Consider the following 22,459-nt stretch of genomic DNA (forward strand, 5'->3'; position numbering starts at 1 on the left):
CGACCAACTAGAGGAGGCGCTAGTGCAGCGACCAGGACACATAGCCACATCCGGCTTCCCACCCACAGACACGGCCAATTGTGTCTGTAGGGACACAACTGGCCAAGCCGGGGGTAACACGGGGATTCGAACACATAATCCCCGTGTTGGCAGGCAACGGAATAGACTGCTACGCTACCTGGACGCCAGTGTTTGCACATTTATCCGCAACTTTCTGGGCATATAAAAATGTGAGAATTGCTTACTGTTACGCTGGAGCGTAGTAAATACGTTACAGACGTAGGCATCTCTCTAATTCTGACTGGTGTATTAACTGACATGAATTACTTGACGTTGGTCACCTTCAAGAAACTAGTGAGAAAACATGAAAAATGCATTGCACAGAAATCTCTCATTTGGAGTAGCTAACTTGTTCTTCCTTCTGCAGTCAGTAATATGTTCACGCATGACCCTTCAGTTTATAGTAAGAAGCTGAATAAAGAAAGAAGTTTTCAGGGCATGTAACAGATGAATGTATAGCCATGGCTATCAAGAGAGGACAGAATTTTAAGTCAATACTTTCCGAACTGCCAATACTTTTGTAGAATTACATCAAATCTAACTCATACTTTCCACACCTGTGTAGGAACCCTGTTAAAATAGTGCTTGCAATCAGTAGATGTGTTTTGTGAAGCATGAGAGTGTGAACCAACCAGTTTTGGGCTGCAGATTCTTGCGTGGCTCCCCGGGGCCCTCAATGGGCTGGTCAGCAAGGAACAGCCGAGCCTGGTCCAAAGTAGTGATCACCAAATGCTCACGCTCCTTCAGCTCTGAACATATTGCCTGTGGGTGGAAAAGATGCACAACAGTAAAACAGGAACAGTACTGGACACCAGAAACAGACTGGTCTCTTGGTAAACAGTCAACAGAAGTCATTTTGAGTTGTACTCAAATAGTTTTACTTGTTGTAAATGTCCACTATGAACAGAGCATGGTTTTACAGAGAACTTGATGGGATTTTCTTTGTACGAGTGTTTGCTTGACGAATGTCACCTCATCACATCTATGCAAATAACCTGCAGGTGAAACTGGCATGGTTTCAATGGCGTATTGTACCCAGACTCCAGATCTATTGACACATCTTTCAATTTTCCTAAATCAGCGCTGACTTTCATTATATTATAAAGGATACACTTTACATAATCACACATGGAGGATAAAAGCAGGTATTTATGTTCAGCCTGTGGATGTGCTAAACAACAAGTTAATGGCTAATTAGGTGATGGTTGCAATATAAAAACATGCTCTACCTTTACCTCTGTTGAAGGAAGTTAGAGGACAGAAAGCAGGATGAGAGAAATGTGCATAGCATAAAGCGAGGTTGCAAGAACGTTGGCAAAGAGAGTGGGACAAACAGCAAGGTGAGAACCAAAGGCCAAGTGAGCTATCTCCTTGGGGTCAGTGTAAAATTAGCTGAGCAATCTGCAGAGCAGAGGAATGGCTGGGCACTAAAGCCCTGCAGGAATTATCATTACAGAGCTGGCTGTGATACCACAACCTGCTGAAAAAGTCGGCCTACGCTGCAATTTGCAATGTGCAGTTTACCATGTGTGCACAAGCCTACTCTTTTCCCTATGGTAGAGAGAGAAGGAATTTCTATGGAGCCAAGAACCCCTCCCACATACAAAGAGACACACACATACACACAATACAAATAAATAAGATCTACTGGGATATTGGCAGTCACTTTCTCAAAACCCAACAACGTTCAACATCAATGGCTCCATGATACCACAGACAAATAATAGTGGAGGAGGGGCTGAAAGCAAGTGATCACCTCATGTAGTAGTATAATTATTCTTGGTTTCAGGTGAGCGCGACCCCAGGGGAAGACTGATGCCTATCGAAGTGTGTGATTGCTTTGTGAGGGAAAGATGTAGTCGGATATGCTATTAGGCAGTTCGGTCAGATGGGACTGCCCGCTTCTATGAGGGCTCACACTTATCAGACAAACATTGAGGAAGATGAGGTGGCAAAAATTACATATTTTACTCAGGCATGCAACATTGCCCACCAATAGAATGAAGAGCAGGATGATTTTTTTTTTTAAGAAAAAGTAATCGTTTATACCCAAGGAAAGACCGCACGAATTACAAATAAGGAGAAATATTCCAATCTCTACATTGTATTACAAGTAGATAGTGGGAGACTGACGAAGGCAAGAAACAAAAACACTACAGTAAAGTACAGATAAGACCAGGAGGACGCACTGTTGCTGTGGCAGTCCCAAGAGGCCAACTGCTGCCTGTTCACAAGCCTTGAGATAGGCGCAGTCCTCCAGTATGAGCACAAAAACTAAATCTTCTGGTCATTTAATAAACAAATAAAATAATTTCAAAATGTGCGTTTCCGTATAAATTAGGTTTACATGACTGCAATGACAATTTTATACAGCCACCTATGGCCAAATGTGCCCTCACACTGCAATTGCACCTCCTGCTGAACACAAATCAAATCACTCCTGCTAATGAATGGTTTGCTACATTCCAATGACCTTCTCCCAGCTCATTTGTAGAAAATGCATGAGCAGATGAGAAAAGAGACCTTGAGAAATGGACACTGAATGAGAGGGTATCAGAGAGAGGGAAAAACTGTGCAGGAGGTGAGAGATTACTGGAGAGTCAAAGGACGAAATCTCCGAACATTCTCGGTGTCTGCAGAAACAATACAAATGATGGACGCTGAACTGAATGAGATCGATTTCCGTTTCAAATCAGGATTAAAAAAAAAAGAGCAATGAAATTCTACAAACACTGAAAAACATGTGACCCAAGGCTCCCCGCTAAAAAGTTCTCTGTTGCCAAGAGGGTAAGCTAAAGGAAAGTCTCCTTAGCCGGCTGATCCTGAGAATAACCTCAAAGCCTCATGACAACCCCCTGACCCCCCTTAAATCAAATTTAACTTAAGAAAAAGAAAACTACATTAACTGTTGGCATCAACCACAAAACCTCAAAGTGAACTTCAATGCTATATGGCTCTGAAAAGACGATACGCAATTAATTGGCAGACAATCTGACCAGCATGACTGATGAGAAACTGAGAAAGAAATCAACTAAATACAGATTCAGTGACTACATCTTCACCATAGTGACAGGTCAACACAGACAAAACTATCTGTCCTGGGGAGATGGGCTGTGTCTGTTCTGTAAGCAGAAAGCGGTGGACACACAACGTCTCCTGATATACTATAGCTTATGTGAAGACATAACAACCAAATCCATCCACCCATTATCCAAGCCACTTATCCGAATTCGGGTTGCGGGATGCTGGAGCCTACCCCAGCAGTCATTGGGTGGCAGGCGGGGAGACACCCTAGACAGGCCTCCAGTCCATCACAGGACCGACACAGTCACACCTAGGGACAATTTAGTATGGCTGATTCAACTGACCTACATGTCTTTGGACTGTGGGAGGAAACAGGAGCACCCGGAGGAAACCCACACAGACATGGGGAGAACATGCAAACTCCACACAGAGGAAGACCTGGGCTGACCCCCAAGGTTGAACAACCCCACGGTTTGAACCCAGGACCTTTTTGCTGTGAGGCGACCACGCAAACCACTGCACCACCGTGCCACCCATAAGAACCAAATCCTTTACTATAACCAGAGAAGGATGCATGAGCAGAGAAAAACACAGACATGCTAGGGGGGTCCGGGGGTATGCTCACCCCGGAGATTTTTTTTTTTGAAAGATAAGCTACTTAATGCTCATTTCTGATGTCTTTTAGGATTACTCTGGTGCTGGTCACAAGCTAACAGAATTACAATATTGAGTAAAATAAAGTACAAAGTATTATGTTATTAGGTGCAAATGTACCTTTACATATGATGTGCTCACATTTACAAAGAAAATGAACAAAGGGCAGCACCATCAGGTACACAACTAATTCGACATTATTTTCAAAATCATTACCCTCCATAACCACTCTGTGCCAGAAACCATGTTCAAATTTGAAAAGAAAAATTGCAAATGTGAATATGAAAGAGTATCCTATGCTCTAGGACTGGTGGGGTGGGGGGGAACAGGGCTAGAGGGGTCTGTCCTTATTTTTTCTTCTTGGCCTGGACCAGTTTCTTAAAGGTCCATTTTCCCTGTTTTGCCATATGCCTCATCCTTGCCCTGTTCTCCTCTTCAGTCGTCTGCCTTTTGCTCTCCTGAGCACTGCCAGATGGTTGGCAGGCGTACTTGCTCTGCTACGTGCTCTTGTCTAGCAGACTCTGGGTAGTGTCTAGAGGGTAACCCCAGACTTGCAAAACTCCCACGGGATTTTTAACTTAAACTCAGCCTAATGCTTACCTTGCGCATGTTGAGAGTTTGGCAAATCTGGGGTTACCATCTAGACACAAGCCAGTGGCGATGCGCAGGTCGACCCGCAACACGTGGGTCCTGCAGGTTGACTGGCGGGTTGGGTTCGGGGTAAGCTTACTCGAAATTTCAGGGGTTCGGACGGATCAAAAAGTGACAAAGCAGCATTCAGACAGAGTAAGTTATAAATAACTTACAGAAACATTGCCCCATGTAGCATACCATGGGGTTTCTGTCAGGGCCTTCAGTAACAAACTGCAACCAACACACACACACACACACACACACACACACACACACACACACACACACACACACACACCAAATGCATAATGAAACAAATGCCAAGAATTTGATACATTCTCTGATCAAATCATCGTTAGAAGCACCAAAACACAGTGTGTCAGTGCAAGTCACAGCCTACGTACGGGAAAACCAGCAGAGTGCCAAAACATTGTACAAGTACTTAGATATCTCTATTTTATTTAAAGAATGTTTTATTCTTGTATCATTCCATACAGTGCAGGAAGGGGGGGCTGCAGCTCCCCCTAGTGGTGGGTTCAGCCCCCCCCCCCAGTAGTGGCAGGTGGCTATGTAACATCTTAGACCCAACAGTATGCCTAACTCTTCCTAACGTACAAATGCTAAAAAATAAAATATACCTTTATTTTAAACTGTGGGCTAGGGCTGCATGGAAAGTACATTTTTAATAATAAAGTGAGTAAACACTCCGTTCCAAATCTGCTACACATGCGCCTTACAAACAAAAAACAAAACAATGACGTCATTCTGTAGGGACCAGGGGAGGCGGTCGCTCTGACTGTCGGCGTTTCTACGCTGGGGGAGCGCAATGGCTGATGGGACTGTTAATGTTAGATTTAAAATTGTGTTCTAATGATGTGGTGTTCATGTTGTGGTTCTTGTGTCGTTGCTCTGGGGGTTCGACTAAGTAGGAGACTGTTTACTGAATAACTGACTGTAGGACTGTGACTGGGACTGATGTCGCCACTTGGGACATGGCGGGGACTGGTTACGTTATTGTCAGTTCTGGTCCGTTCTGGCTGGTGTGAATAAGAGGGCACTCAAGGGGTCGTGCGGTGTATGGGGCACGGGAGTTGTGATTAAAAAGAGATCTCTGCCTCTCGACTCATTCCTCCACGCCAGCTCGCCACAATATTTTTCATTTTAGTTGGCAGCCCCCCTACTTAAAACATCTTCCCGCAAGCCTGATTCTATATGCATAATACTGTACATCTTATTGTGTGTGTGTGGGGGGGGGGGGGGGGCAGAGGAAGAGAGAGGAAGAGAGAGGGGGAGAGAGAGAGCAGGAGTAAAAGGAACTACCTGTAGCAACTAACGTTGATGTTGTTTATTCTCAAGTGCACCCAGTATGTTTCGTCTCTTGCATGTCACTTGGATTTCATCCAGATAAACAATCATGAAACCATGTAATCTTAGATTAAGACAGTATCCTAAAGCAGACAGCACTGCCACTTGGTAACACAAACTATTTGAAATATACCATAGTAGCACTTGCAAAGGATAGTTCTAAAAAATAAAAAATAAAAAAAACAACTTTTTTTTACACTGCCAAAAGCAAATTCGGAGGGCAAAATGCGCCAGTGGACTGGTATGAAAATGTAGTGCTGTTACACTGAGAAGCTGTTAACGATTACCACATGCTGCTGAGTAATTAAGCATCATTTTGTTTCTGGAATGATGCAAATGTTGCTCATAGTAGCATCATCTTACATCAAATGTTCTGACCTACAGTTGTCTATTTAAGCTGGCCAGCGAGTGCACTTTTTACTACTACTGCTGCTGCTACTGACTATTTCCTGGAAAGGCCTGCTGTCCACCTACAAGTGTTTTGGCTTTGTGCCACCTGGATTTCCATAAGCATGTTTCATGTTGAGCTCCAGAGTGCCTGCATGTCCTAAGGAGCTCAGCGTCCCCCACTGAGCAATTAATGTGAAATGTAGCCACATCATTTTATTATAAAAAGGTCAACCCTGTGAAAATGGACCTTCCACGGGGGGTCCCATGCTTGCCGACCTGCTGGCTGCCCGTGGGAGGACCGATGAAATATTTCTGTCGCAGATGAAACTACCAAAAAGGCTTTTGCACTCTGCTCATAAAAATGAGCACATTTCAAAAACTAAAAAATGTACATAATTCAAATAACTTAGGGAGTGTTAAGAAATATTTTGTTCAATTTTCTAAATTCAGATTTGTTTTGGATCAGTATGATTTGCATGTTTATTTAGTAAAATCTAGTGAAAGAAACATGTCCAATTTTTGTATTTTTGTTATTTATGACACAATTTCACTCTTTTATCAAGTTATGATTTATTGACTTACATACCCTTTTAGGTTAGGTTGTATGGATTTTTTTTTATATGTGAAGCATTTGAAGATAATGTAAGTAATGACATCACAGCAAGCAAAAACACCAACGTAGGCATTGGTGGACCATTTCTGTTGCAAAGTTCAAAGGGTAAATTCACGACACTTGTGCTTTTAATTGCCAGTGGCTCCAAAATGGGACCGAAGAGGCTGGAGAAATCTGTAACCATGGCAATGTAAACTGTAACCCACCCATACCCATGCGTCTGTCACCCATCACCGAAGTCAGCGGAAACCTAAATCCGACACCGAAAACCTTCCCCTGAAACATGTTTTTGGGGAAACAAAGAGCAGCTCAGGTCAGGGGCGGCACACAAGGCGGATAAAATATGTATGGCTTTCAGAGCACAAAGAACTACTTTCATTTCAAGGAAGAAAAAAAAACAGTGATGAGTGATGCCAGTGAAAAGGCTTGACCTCCCTACTTTATAGACCAAAGGGAAAACTCTTCACTTTAATTTTCTCCTCCCACCCCTTTACCTCCCTCTATTGTTGCACTGTCACATGTAGAAAGATGGTCCAAGGCTACCATGGAGATCTGTGAAGGTCAGCAGAAGAAAAGATGCAGGATGTGATGCTTTAGAGATCATATTTTTTCTCTTGTCAGTCCCAAAATACATTTGGCGTGTACGTTGTCGCTTAATGTTTTGGTGACCTTGGCCATTGTGTGTGTGTGTGCATGTGTGTGTGCGTGTGTGTGTGCGTGTGTGTATGTGGTTGGGGTAGCAGAGCAGCCGGTCTTATCACCAGGCACCCCTGTGCTGTGAGGAGATAAGAGGGCACGATAACATCACAACACAGCTACTTCCAAAAGTCTGCCAAAACCACCCACTCTCCCCACCTTCTGTAAATCCCACTATCTCGTCCTCTCGACAATATACCCATCCGTCCCTTCACATTTTTAAGAAAAACGTCTTCCCGAGGGACTACTATTCCACCCCTTCAAATTAGACAAGATCCGACAGTTTAAGGGGGTCTGAACAACAGTTGCTGACTAAAAGAAAAGAAAACGTGCTCAGCATCCCATACACGCCAGAGTGAGACGCCTTGCACTAACACATCACAAATACCATTCCTTGGTCTACCAAACAAAAGCTTAGAGAGCTCCTGAGTGTAATTGCAGATAAAGGCTACTAATTCATGATTTTTTTTTTTTGCCTTGACACATCAAGCATCAACAGGGGCATTGCAATCTGCTGCTACTTAGCTGACTTGTGTTACCTGCAGCTGAAATAAGGAGCGGCGAGTGAGTTCCTTGGTCCTTGTGAGGGATATTTCTACCTTGTGCTGTCTGAGCCAAATTAAACTCCACAAGAGCACACAGAGCAACAGTTCATGAGAGGAGCTCAGGGTGGTCTGAGGCTGTAAATCCGCTCACTGCCCAAAGTCTACTGTGCACCTAGAATGGCTAAAACTAGTCATGGATGGCTGCTGTCAGGAGGCTATATTCTCAAGTTTTGCTGACCTACCATTCCCAGCTAAGTTTTTTTGTTAAAAATGATGCAACAAGGGGACATCCGGGTAGTGCAGCGGTCTATTCTGTTGCCCACCAACACGTGGATCGGCAGTTCCAATCCCCGTGTTGCCTCCAGCTTGGTCGGGCGTCCCTACAGACACAATTGGCCATGTCTGCGGTCAGCAAGCTGGATGTAGGTATGTGTCCTGGTCGCTGCACTAGCACTTCCTCTGGCCGGTTGGGGCGCCTGTTCGGGGGGAGGGGGAACTGGGGGGAACAGCGTGATCCTACATCCCCCTGGCAAAACTCCTCACTGTCAGGTGAAAAGAAGTGGCTGGCGACTCCACATGTATCAGAGGAGGCATGTGCTGGTCTGCAGCCCTCCCCAGATCAGCAGAGCGGGTGGAGCAACGACCGGGATGGCTCTGAGAGCAGGGTGATTGGCCAGGCCCCCCCCCCCAAAAAAAATTAACGCAACATGTTTGGTTCAGCTAACTATAACAAATCCCACACTTGGTGGCACAGCGGAGGCCATGCACAGCCCCGACACCTCATCTGCAGCGACATGAAACGCCTCACCACGGGTAAAGTGAGGAAATGGAAACACACCCCGGTGAGTTGCCTGGTGGGGTGTGTGCCACGTGGGGCTGGGTCCTTGCTGCGGCGGCCTGGGTTCGAGTCCGGCCCGGGCCCTTTGCTGCGTGTCATCCCCTCTTGCTCTCTCCCCTGCCTTTCCTGTCTCTCTCTCCACTATCACTGTCAAATAAAAGGTGAAAAATGCCAAAAAAAAAAAAAGAAAGGAAAAAAAAAGGTGAGGAAATGGGAAAAAAAAACAAATTAAAAGTTTGTCAAGAGATGTGCAATTATTCAAAGTAAGCCAAAAAGAGTACACTGCAGAGAGATAAGGTTGGTCCAGCACAGCACTTTAATCCATTTCATTTTCCTTTATGACCTGCCTGTTCAGGTACCAACGGTGCTAATCAATCACCCCGACAGCATGATTAAACAGGCTTTGTGTGGCCATTTGGATTATTAGCCTCACTTTGGCCTGGCTAAGTAGGCTAGTTTAGAACGCATCATGTGGATGAAGGTGTAGGAACACCTCCGTGGACTGCAAAGAAAAACAAATTCACATAAGGAGATAGGCAGTAAAGAAGTCAAAAGCAATTGCTTCTCGTGTTTTTCTTAATTTTTACTTCTGTCCAAAATAATTAGAGGCTCTTTTTGAAATAACCATGTATGACTCATTTTGTGCCTATGAAGACAAAAAGCCAACTGTTGCTGAAAGATAAAGGGGTCATTAAAACTGTCCATAAGCACTCTGGTCCCTGGTTCCCTGTTCTTGCCCTGAAAGCTGTTAATCTAATAGCTTGATGACTGATGGGTTTAGTCAGCTGGATGCTGATGCAGGCCTTTTATTGGTTGATTCAATGCCCAATTAATAAAAAGCTATTATGGCCATATCAGCAGACAAAAACAATGACACAAATCAATATGTGGAGTTGGGGGGGATGGGGGGGGCTCTTGGGTAGACAGGATAAAACTATTTTATCCCTCCACTTTCAACAGTCGCTGTTAATCTGAAAACAAATGACGGAAGATACCCGGGAAGAAAAACGCCGGTGTTTGGCCTGTAGAAATAAACAAGAGGGAAGCACACCCAAACATCACACATCAAATATTTGTCTCTTTCTATCCCATTTCGCCTTCACCCTCCCCTGCTCTTTCTAAATTTTTCTTCCTCTGCTCTCCTCGTCTCTCTTTTGCAACCTCCCGCCGATGGCTCGCTGTCCATCATTTCTGCTTTGATTGTTCAGACCACTGCTCTCATCCCACCGCCCCCCCACCCCCTTCGATTTTCTAATAACTAACAATATCCTTTGCTCTCCATTGGGCTAAGTGGCTTAGTCAGCCTTTTTTATCGCCCAGAAAGAAGAGAGGGAAGATGGGTTTTTGCTGCTTAGTCTTCCTAAGCCTTCGCTACCTCACAGTTACAAATTTCCATATATCTACACACATTTTCCACATTACTCTGGCTGTGTGGCTGACGTCTGTGTTGTTTATGTGAATGAGAGAGCATGTCAGTGTGTGTGTGTTTGCATATGTGTGTGTGTGTGTGTGTGTGTGTGTGTGTGTGTGTGTGTGTGTGTGTGTGTGAGTTATAGAGCGTGACGTGTTCAAAGCCCAAGCTCTTTGTACTGCTCTGCCCCTCTATGAGTCGGTCAGCCCTTTGAGCCAATCTATTAAGAATATATGATGGGAAGAAAGAGAGGAGTAAAAAGAGAGAGAGACACAGAAACAACTATAGTCAAAATGAAAAGTGATCCTTTTTCACTTTCAACTTCTCTTGTTACATTATTCACCATCCCCAGAGCCAGAGGCTGGAGAGGGGATGGAGAGTGAGGGAGGGATATTGGAGAACGTGCAAGAAAGAGATTATAAAATAAAGGAAAGGAATACTGTGGAGGGGGTGAGGTGGGGTGAGAGAGAAAGAAAGAGCAAGGCGCACAAGTCAGTGGTGAATGGAGAGAATGAAGGGGGGATACTGAGAGAGACGGAGAGAGAAAGAGAAGGGATATTGGACAAAAGAAATAGTAAGAGAGAGAGCGAGAGTGAAGATGGGAGCACAACACAGGGCGGTGAAGGAGGGAACCGGTGGGTGGGGGTGTGGGGGGGGGACACAGAATGACGGAGCGAGGTAGAACAGCTGAGGAGGATAATGAGAAAAGGAAGGGCACGGTGGAGATGCGTGACGACTGTACCCTCCTGTGGCCACCGCGTCTTCTCCGGCCCATTCCTTATCTAATGGAGCCTGTCTGATCTGCTGGGCTGAGACCCGACCCCCTCCCCACCATCAGGTGTTGAGCTGACTATAACACACAGCGTTCGCCTCTATGTCTTCTATGGCCTGCAGACAGCCTTGCACACCTCAGAGGACACATTTAGACTGTACTGAGGAGGTGTTTGAGGCGGCTCGGCTTAACAACGCATGAGCCCGCATGCCAGCACACGTACACATACACAAACCTCTGCCTACCCCTGCATACAGGAGCTCCTACACGCAGGGAAACACACGCACTTTTTCAACCCACACGCCGCATCACGCACCCCCATTACAGATACACCATGCACTCATGTCCACATCACTGTCAAGCTGCGTACATGCATGTCTGCTTGTATTGTCTGTGTGAGGGAACATGCCCACCCTGTGCGCCCGTGAACCCACACAGGTGTGTGTTTGTGCATGTCTACATGCGCATTGAGGCAAGGCACTTTGGAGGAGAAAAATTATAGTTTGGTGCACGTCTTGCCTTGGAGAGGTCAGGTGAACAGATTAGCATGCCACATCGGTGACAGTTGGCAGTTATTCACAGACAGACAGACTGACAGAACAGGGGTTAATTCCAGCCAAAGGCAAAGTCATCCATCTGAAAGTGCTCATGTGCCAATACACTATCACAATTACGGCAGGTTACAATAAATATTACAGTGAGAAGAGGTGATGATAAATAACCATGAAGTATAGAGTATGGAGGACAAATAACTGTAATAAAAGGAAAGAAATGGATAGTGTACCAGTGTTATTGACTGCGATTATGCTGCTAACCATATGGTGGTTGGCTTGATGTCGATGATCAAACACTGAGCTGACTCTGCACCACTTAGGCTGGATTAAAAAGCCATCATGGAGCTAACTGACTGTAATAAGATAATTGATCCGCTTCCGGTGTGGGAAGATGGCTGTGCGAATTCACATTGCGGCGGCCTCACCCAGTGCCGGTGTCGGAAGATGGCGGCGCAAATTCACATGTGCGGCGGCCTCCCTCAGTACCGTCCATGCAGTGTCTTTGTCCATGTCTGCATCAAATATTGTCTTCGTTTGATGGCTGGAAGAGCTTAGACTCCTAATGCTATACAAGCCAACTACCTCTCAGATGTACGTCGCTATGGATAAAACCATCTGCTAAATGAGATTGTAAATTGTAATTGAGTTGACAATAGCTAGTGCTGGCTCTGTCTATCAATGCTGATAGGTGTGCACACACGCCTAAATCCAACAGACCCATTATTGATGTCATTAGCTGCAGCTGTGTTTATCCTGCTACGCTAACATCACAAAGTACCAAGACCAGCCTGGCATGTTTTTAACCTTTGGATTGTTTTTAACCTGTAGATGTCAGGAAACTAAAATGGGTTAGGGTTTAGATGAGGAAAGACAACAAAACTCAACATTAAGGGGCAGCATTGTTAATATCGGATGGAGTGGTCAGATATTAATGATTACTCCATCAAAAGCCAGAATTTACGCCAGAATGCTTGATCACCAATATGATCTCTAGGTGCAGGCCTAGTCAGTACATAGCCCATGGTATCAGTCCATACCGTGCAGTGGTTTTGCTGCTGCAGCAGGGTGGGCACGTCTCCTCCAATCGGCATCTGCTTGGCCAGCTCTTCATCCTTCATACAGATCCACCTCCATAGCTCCTCCAGGAGGCCCAGCAGACGAGACCAACGCTCAGCACTGGCCTCCAAGTGTGCCCTGCCAATGGACACCATCAATTTCAATCATGAATGTGCTACTTATGCATACTCACAACATTCATTATTCATAGTGCAGTAAATTGGAATAAAGGCTGCCCTTGACAAGAGATACTCTTAGCAAAAGAACAGATTTAGAATTTTATCTAATGATGTCATTCAGTACCTCCTCAGTAGTATACAAATGCACAAATTAGCAACAGTGCTTCATCCATACGATTGTCCAGCAGCTATTACATGACTTCATGCAAAATGCTCTTTGAATTTACTGAGTAAGACCAATGCATATTTAAGTAACGCTCAGATGTGGGAGATGTGACTACATTTTCAGGGCATAACTTAACATGTTTTACAACGTGTTGTAAAATCAACTAATGAACTGAAAAAAAGATCAAACTGGCTCAAAAGCCCTACATGTGTCATGGACCAAGCAGACAAATGATAGTCCTTTTAGAGCAGAGGGATTTTTTTTCGTCGTGAGGTGCAAAATTCCCTCCCAAAAGTATGGGCGGTGGTAGGATTGTGTTTTGCATATTCATAAGCACTTTGTTTTTATTTTCTCTGCTCGGCTCCAGGGTGTTAGGAAAATATGTATAGAGAGCTTGTACTGCTGCTGTCCATGTTAACCTTAATTACACATGTACTGTAATTAAAACATAATGGGCCATACACACTCAACCCACTTATTGCAGTGCACACACACACACACACACACACACACACACACACACACACACACACACACACACACACACACACACACACACACAGCTGGCAGGAGAACTCAGTGTTAGTCCTCTCAAGTAGCAACAATTAATTCCTCTGCATCAATGGTTAAATACAGTGTATTAAAGGCTTCTAGAGAGGGGATGACTTGCAGCAAAGGGCCCGAGTCAGATTCGAACCAAGGCCGCTGTGGTTCAGTCTCCCCCTTGACATATGGTACACGCTCTATGATGGGAGCCACCAAGGCACCCAAACAATAGTGATGTCTAACTTTTTCTTGCCTTTCTTAGTATAACTAGGCGACAAAAATATAAAGACACACACACACACACACAGAAGTATAAGCATTTTCTATCTATGTGCTTCTTCTGCTTTCCTCTGCTGTATGTGGAGTGATACATCCTCATAACCTGACAATGAAAAATTCCTTTTCCTTAGTTTCAATTTGTCAGTTACAGTTACTTTTCAAGTCACAAGCTCTTCCTGTGGCTCTTCCATTTCTTTGTATCACCTGTGAACCTCTTCTCTTTGGCATCTTCCTGTGGGTTCATACCTACGTGGATTAGCTTGACCTCAATCTGGCCCCGTCCTCCCAACACACACACACACACACACACACACACACACACACACACACACACACACACACACACACACACACACACACACACACACACACACACACACACACACACACAGCAACCTCTTCTTTATTTACGCTGAGACTGATGCTATATTGTCTGTGGCCTCTTGAAGTTATATGCCAAAGTGCTCTGGCTCTTCAGTCTCTCTGGGGCCATATTTCTTCAGTCTGTTTCACGCCAGCTGGAAAGACCAAGGAAACTACTGCAAGTGGCGCAGCTGATAGGAGACAGCCATAACTGCATAGATATTGAACACTGAGGAGTCAGTGTGGTTATGAAATACATGCCTGTGTGCTCAACAGCATGTGTGGGCCTTGATAAATCTCAGAGATGTGAGTCAGAGTCCATTGTGGATGACACAGCATTGATATTTCATAGGTTCAGCCCCAAATAAAGGTTCCTCTCAGTATAGTCTGGGAGATGTATTAAGTGTGAGGTGAGTGATACAGGATGGTGGTGAGTTAATAAACTGTACTGGCCTTGGGCTGGAATTAGCTCTTGATTTGTACCCCAGCCATTTCTGCAAGGAGGAGAGAAAGCTTACCAGGCTTGATAGACATTCATGACCAAACTCCTGTGTTGTGATGCTTGGTGCTTGTGCCTCGGTATTCCAGATTGGATATAGTGTCGAAACCGCCACGTTCTTAATACGCTTTTTCTTTTTCTTTTTGAGAAACGTACTGTATCGAGGATAACTACATTAAGCTCTGCACAGTGAGACACAATAAGGGCTTACGCTGTGTGTGAAACAATAGCATCAGGAACCAAGATATTTCAGCCCATTTGTATCAGTGCTTTGTTGGGGAATTGTTCCATCTGTCAGACGGTTTTTCAACACTGTGATCAGGAACACAAAGATGGGGAAAAACATGAAGACTGAAACCTTTACATTTTAAAAGAATTAAAGTGGGGGCGTCCGGGTAGCGTGGCGGTCTATTCTGATGCCTACCAACACGGGGATCGCCGGTTCAAATCCCCATGTTACCTCCGGCTCGGTCGGGCATCCCTACAGACACAGTTGGCCATGTCTGCAGGTGGGAAGCTGGATGTGGGTATGTGTCCTGGTCACTGCACTAGCGCCTCCTCTGGTCCGTCGGGGCGCCTGTTTGGAGGGGAAGGGAATGAGGGGGAAAGCATGATCCTCCCATACACTACGTCCCCCTGGCGAAACTCCTCACTGTCAGAGGAAAAGAAGCAGTTGGTGACTCCACATGTATTGGAGGAGACATGTGGTAGTCTGCAGCCCTCCCCGGATCAGCAGAGGGGGTGCAGCAGCGACCAGGACGGCTTGGAAGAGTGGGGTAATTAGCCAGGTACAATTGGGGAGAAAAAGGGGTACAATTTAAAAAAAAAGAAAAAGAAGTAAAGTGTCACTTCTCCCCCAGGTCTGAGCCTAACTCCGCCCACTACATAATTTTGAAAAATGCTAAAAAGTGGGCAAGGGGCTGAGAAGGGGGGCAGGGTGAGGGGGCATGATTGTGCGAGGCAGGAGTAGCTGGGGAGATCCACGAGGAGGGCCTGGCGCGTACCCAGTCCTCTCCACCGCCTCGCAAAGATGCCTCAACCGCCGCAACGCGGATACGCTCCAGCTGGAAGGGGGCCCAGTGAGACGGGCCGCGCACTGCGTTTTCTGGCAGTGGAGAGAGGTAAGTAATGGGACAACTGCTCCCCCAGCCACAACGCAAGCCCAGCCCTGCTTGGCACCCCAGCCCGACCGACCCACCTGACCGGTGATCCTTCTACAGCTGTCAAAAAAAAAAACCATGAGTCTGAACAATTGCATCAAAATGGAAAATGATTAAATAATATAACTATAACAGTGTAAATTCAGAGAAATTCAAAAGGCTGGTATAAAATGTAATAAGGCTATTCAGTCTATTCCGTAACAGTCTATTCTGTTGCCTACCAACACGGGGATCGCCGGTTCGAATCCCTGTGTTACCTCTGGCTTGGTCAGGCATCCCTACAGACACAATTGGCCATGTCTGCGGGTGGGAAGCCGGATGTGGGTGTGTCCTGGTCGCTGCACTAGCGCCTCCTTTGATCGGTCGGGGTGCCTGTTCGGGGAGGGGAGGGAATTGGGGGGAATAGCGTGATCCTCCCACGCGCTACGTGCCCCATGCGAAACTCCTCACTGTCAGGTGAAAAGAAGCGGCTGGTGACTCCACATGTATCGGAGGAGGCATGTGGTAGTCTGCAGCCCTCCCCGGATCAGCAGAGGGGGTGGAGCAGCGACCAGGACATCTCGGAAGAGTGGGGTAATTGGCTGGATAAATTGGGGAGAAAAGGGGGGGGGGGTTGGGGATAAAAAAAAAATGTAATAAGGATACAAGCTTAGCAAGGCTGGCAAAAAAACAAAAAAAAAGCCTCAACTCCTGTGAATGATGAGTCTGGATCAGCATATATCTGAAAATGAGCACGGTTTCACAAGGGTGAGGAATTAGGGAGGTGGGTCGCCCACCTCTGATTAGAGAGCGTTAACGTCCTTTTTTTCTTTTTAATTTCACGACGTAGATATGTCCCAACCGGTGGAGTCTAACTCAGCATTGGCCTTGCAAGGTTCAGGGCTGATATAAAACAGTAGATGGCATGTTGAGCCATTTTCCAACTCATGAAATGGCGATTTTTATATATTTGGTAAGAAATGTCAATATTAACACCAGCACTGATGTGTTTCATATCCTTTAGTTTACAGCTCAAAAAACACGTTTAAGTGTTTAGCACCTCTTTTAAATCTTAAGAGATAACATAGCTGTCCATTTTCAGTCCATTTTCACGGGGTAGCACTAACCGGATATTGGCCGACTTAGCCTTGAGGTCGCTCCAGCGTTGATTCATGTCATCAAGTCGGTGCTGGAGGAACACAGCCTCTTCAGAGCTGCCCAGGGCCTTGACCATCTTCGATTTGTTTCCATCCACGCTCTTGTAGATGTCATTGTGTGCATCAATCTCAGCCTGGATATCCTATGAAAACAGACAGACAGACAAAGAGTTGTTAAGCTTTGACCACCAGTCGGGGAAGCACAAAGGTGCCTGGCCAACATACGGCAGATTAAGGCCAGCTCTTTCCGGTCCATTAGGAACAACCTCGATGTTCAACAGAGACCTCCACCACTGGACGTTCTAGTCTCACGGGGCATCACGATGAATTAATTATGAGCTGAGAATTATACGAGCTTCTTTAGCAAAGGCTTGTCTAGAGGGAGTTCACAGTTCAAGTTACCAGAGGCCAGAAAAGTTTGTAGATCGTTAAAATCTCCTTTAGATATATTATCTTGAGTGCTGAAAAAAAAACAAAACAGATTTAACTTTCTATCCTTGTTTGTAACTGGAACCACCACTGCATCCAAAATCAGGCCCCTAAGCCCTGCTTGTTGTCATTCTGATGCTGGACTGGTTAATACTAGGACTAGACTGAAGAATGCTAAGCTTGTTTCATGCTAGGCTGTAGCATGCAATACTAATGTAATGCTACGCTATCCTAAACTGGCATGTCTGTGAGATAAATGCCAGCAAAGGACCCCCTGGACCACGGGCTAAAAATGAGATTTGTGTGTGTATGTGTGTGTGACTGTGTAAGTATGTGTGCTAGGTGCATCACAACTTAAAAAGGGAGGTTGTGATAGACAAGCAGCATTTTGAGAGACTGCTTTGGCAGGGAGAGGGAGGTTGTAATGGGACAAAATCAGTAACGGTATCAGCTGTTGTGTAATTGATGCTGCACACATCCAAAGTATATGAAAAACAACAACAACAACAATAGAACTAAAGCATTGCTGTTTGGGAGATGATGCCTTTTTCATTACCCAACACTGTAGCCCGTGATATAATCACTTTACTGCAAGCTCTGTATCGTTACACATTTAATCATAATGAGAAGATTTAATATTCTATATTATTTAATGTTCTATATTAATAGTCCACAGGCTTAGTGGTTGTGTCAGGGAGGGCATCCGACGTAAGATTTTGCCAAGTCATTATGCGGACTGACAAGACCACCGTCGGTGCTGTGCCCTCACAGGGTACCGATGGAAACTATCAAATCTGCCGTGGCGCCCCCTGGGAAACAGGGAACAAGCCAGAAGAAGATTTAACATTCTATTCAATATACATTTTTAATCATTTTTAGTCACACAGTTTTTATTGTTTTATTTTGTCCCCCTTTTTCTTCCCAATTGTACCCGGCTAATTACCCCACTCTTCTGAGCCATCCCGTTCACTGCTCCACCCTCTCTGCTGATCTGGGGAGGGCTGCAGACTACCACATGCCTCCTCCGATACATGTGGAGTCGCCAGCCGCTTCTTTTCACCTGACAGTGAGGAGTTTTACCAGGGGGGCATAGCGCATATGAGGATCACACTATTCACCCCAGCCCCCCCCCACCCGAACAGGAACCCCGACTGACCAGAGGAGGCGCTAGTGCAGCAACCAGGACACATACCCACATCCGGCTTCCCACCCGCAGACACAGCCAATTGTGTCTGTAGGGACGCCCAACCAAGCCAGAGGCAACACAAGGATTCGAACCAGGATACCCGTGTTGGTAGCAACGGAATAGACTGCTGCACTACCCGGACGCCTGAATACATACATTTTAAGTACGGCCAGCTCCGGTGGGGACTGGGCCCCCAACCGTGGCAGTGTCTGCACAACACACCACCAATGGATCTTTACAGAACTACTAGCAGTAGTGTTATCACCATGTTACATGCTTTCTCTCACATTCTCAACGGCCACGGCACACATTATGAAGACAATTTGTGCATAAAAAGGATGCACAGATTTGCACGAGCATCCACCAGCATTTAAACGAGAATGGCACCAGAGCTGCTCGCCTACGGCAATGTGTGACATGTCAGCCGCTCTGCAAAAAATAAACAAAACACAGCCACAGTCTGAGGACGGTATAGCAAAACAACCCTATCAGCTCTGCCACCCTGCTGTAATTGTGCAGTATTTACCACCAATAGTCATCTTGCACAGGATGACGGAAATCCCCCCCGACTGTGGCTGCAAAGATAACAATCAGACACTGGCTCGTTTTGACAGCTTAACACAAACCAAATGCTAAATAAAGGTCTGACTATGGAGAGAGAGAGAGAGAGAGAGAGAGAGAGAGAGAGAGAGAGAGAGTGGGGGGGCATTTTCCATTCAAATGTTAAGCCAATTTTAAGCAAGCTTTTGAAAAAGTGAAAATTTCAATGGGAGTCAGGTGTGTTTATTTTGGCTGGTTTCGGCGAATAAACAATTTGAGTGTACTCAAGGCGCGAAAAAACTCAAAAAGATTCAGGAGAAAAGTCGAGTTCCACCTTGAACGAGCATTAAAAAGTTTTTTGGCATTTGATATTTTGGATTTCTTTCTATATTCTGAGTTATCGTTCAGCTTTTCTTATCCATAACTTCAAAACTCACACAAAAGTGCCTGATGGGAACAGCCAGCGATTGTGCAGACACTGTACACAACGGTGCACAAGCTTCCTTCCTATTCGGTGGTGATTTATAAAATTTATTCAATGCAATTCAACACTAGATTGAGATAGTACTGCATATAGGTTAACGTGAAACCTGGGCTACTTGGGTATGGTAACTAACCACTCTTCTTTGGTCTTTGCTTCTCACACACACACACACACACACACACACACACACACACACACACACATGTACATGCATGCATGCACACATGCACACACACACCTCTGGATTCTGTTGCTATCACTCCATTCAGTTGATCTTACAAGAACGGGCTCTTTACTTTTATGCCACTTATGTTTATCATGAGTCTCTAATTGCGGAAGCGAGATCCTGGCACACAACCCTCTCCCCTCTTGGCTCTTAGTCCATGCCGTGATCAAAAGCACACATGCACACAGTACAAATAAATATGAAATAGCTCACCTAAACATGAACATATATAACACATCTGTCTCTCCTGTGCACACAAGCATGCACAGAAATTGCATTATGCATGCGAGAGAGAGAGAGAGAGAGACAGACAGAGAGAGAGAGCAAGAGAGAGAGAGAGGATGGAGGAGTAATGAGTGCTGGAGACTGGCTGGCTCTGGACTGGTCAGATCTCAGACAGGATCAGACCAGTCCCTGAACACTGATGTGCCATCTTCTGTTTATTTGGTCCCATCAAAGAACAAGTAAACAGAGATAATGTGAATAAACTGAAAACACGAACATACAAAAAACCTGAATTCATGTGCAATATAAAAAAAAAAAATCCAGTTCATAACAGTGATCTTACCTACAACATATGGTGGCGAAGTTATCGCACATAGTGAGCTTCCCTTTGCCCCACCAAGCACATGCAGGCACTTTATAGACCCACATTTCTTAAGACCCCACAAAAAAGTTCTGCACTCAACTACAATTACGATTTCCTTGGGGGAAAAAAAAACGTGTCCAATTCAGAGACATTTGTCCCATTCAAGACTCATTCTGCCTCTCTGCGTGGTAGCACTCTCTAATAACTAGCAACTTGGTCCAAAACAGATTTTTCAGTTTTAATGAGCCCAATAATGACTACTCAGACCTCATAAAGCAAACTGCTTTAGCAAGAGGGGGGCAAAGGGAGAGCGAGTGGTGTGTGGGCGTACATATTCACAGTGTGTGGCATGCACATTACTTTAGAATGGAAAACTTTTATAAAATGGTTAGATCAGGGTGGGGTCATGGAATAAAAAAGGAAAAAAATTCCGCTTTTGATATCGTCAGATCTACCTGTTCAAACTTTCTCAGCATCTCCTGCAAGCTGACGTTCAGGCCAATCATGTTGGAGTTTATGCTCCGGCTACTCCCACTCCTGTCAATCACTACATTTTCTTTAAGCTCATGTGGGTCAGGGGGCAGGAGGCGGTCTGGACAGACAATAAAGTCCTCAAGTGGTTACGGTCGAAACCAACACGATCGAGGACAGAGTTCAGATCAAGGAGAAATCCAACATTTGAAAGATGGCGGACTCCAGGAATGTGGCTGTTGGGAAACGCAGCTCCTGGAAAGGGTTTGAACGAAATAAGGTCGAATCCAGGTTGTGCTCGTAACACACGCGACGTGCACACCTCATGCATTCCTCTGCAGCGTCCGCACAAGCGTGCTGGTGTGTGCGCTCGCCCGATCCAACCACATGTTCGTAGCATCCTCTTTTCGGAGGCAAGCCAGGTGGGTGGGTGGGTGGATGTGGGTGGGGGGTTGTTAGTGATGGCTAGTTGGTGGTTATCATCAAAAGTGGAGATTTTGCTTAATAAAGAGGTGGGTGCTGCTGGAAGCCTGGCAGAGGCTGGGAAGCTGATGCCAAGGAGGAGTTCCAGGGGAACTTGGGCGGTGGTCTGGAGACCAGAGATAACAGATTGAGTCCTGAGGGACAGCAGACTGGTGTAAACCGAGTGAAGGGCAGTCAATTTGACTCTACCCTTGAACTTTTTTTTCCCCTCTCCACTTCTCTGAGCTTTCCCTTCCTCCACTTCCACCTCTGGGCATGAAGGAAGCCGTTTAACGCTCTGTCCATCGGTCTAACCAGGCAAGGGGGCAAGAGCGTTTGTTCTCAATTACCCGGATAAAAAAGCGGTCTGTTCCACGCACAAATGCACTCTTTCTTGCAGGAGAGATGGCGACACAAAGAGGCACATGGTTTGTCCTCTCACTTCTCTCTCGGTATAGGTACTACACAAACTGAAAGAAACACAGCAGCACCAGTCTGGACCCTACGTCAGCCTCCGGTCTGGTCTCCCTCACTCACACCCACCCTAATCACTGCCATGACTGGGCCAGTTAGTCAAAAAGAAAGCTCCCTTCTTTTCTCTGGCGCTTCAGGCCACATGTTCAACGAGACGTCCCTGCAGCTTGGTGTCCGTTCCCGGGGAAGGGAGTCCCGGCTAGACGGCCGCCGTGTGTCAAAACGCCGCAGCTTAGTTCCTTTCCATTCGTAAGAGGGGAAACAAGACGGGGCAGTATTGGTCTGTTCCTCTTCCTCGCTCAGTTGAGGGAACTTTGCTCAAGTTGCGTCTCCCTCGGCTCTCTTTCCCCTCCGGTCAACACAAACTCCCAGGCTGGTCTCTCCCTCTCTCTCTCTCTCCCTCTCTGGCCACTGGCTACACTCTTTCACACAGCTGTTTATTATTTTAATCAGCATCCTCTCTTTCCCCTCCTCTCTCTCTCTCTCTCTCTCTCTCTACCTCCCCCTTTCCAAGTAGACACACACCCACTTCCTGAGGCCTGCACCGGTACACAGAGAGCGAGTGAGAAAGAGAGAAAAAGAGAGGTTTAGTAGAGTGATAGAGCAAAGGGAGGTGCAGAAAGGGATGGATTGCAGTGTCATAATACCATTACCATAGC

At 45.7% G+C, this 22,459-nt stretch overlaps 1 protein-coding gene across 7 annotated transcripts in view; it reads right to left on the reverse strand.

Annotated features, from left to right (window-relative positions):
• utrn (utrophin) overlaps positions 1–22,459 on the reverse strand; it is a 233,379-nt gene that overhangs the window by 93,015 nt on the left and 117,905 nt on the right. For all 7 annotated transcript variants that reach the window (XM_056294966.1, XM_056294968.1, XM_056294967.1 and 4 more), the window contains exons 51-53: positions 16,910–17,082; positions 12,593–12,749; positions 693–822 (exon numbers count right to left, since the gene is read on the reverse strand). In XM_056294966.1, the coding sequence (XP_056150941.1) occupies positions 693–822; positions 12,593–12,749; positions 16,910–17,082 (460 nt within the window). The remainder of the gene's footprint in view (positions 1–692; positions 823–12,592; positions 12,750–16,909; positions 17,083–22,459) is intronic.

This window comes from Lampris incognitus, chromosome 15 (genome assembly GCF_029633865.1).
Source record: "Lampris incognitus isolate fLamInc1 chromosome 15, fLamInc1.hap2, whole genome shotgun sequence".
Taxonomy (NCBI): Eukaryota; Metazoa; Chordata; class Actinopteri; order Lampriformes; family Lampridae; genus Lampris; species Lampris incognitus.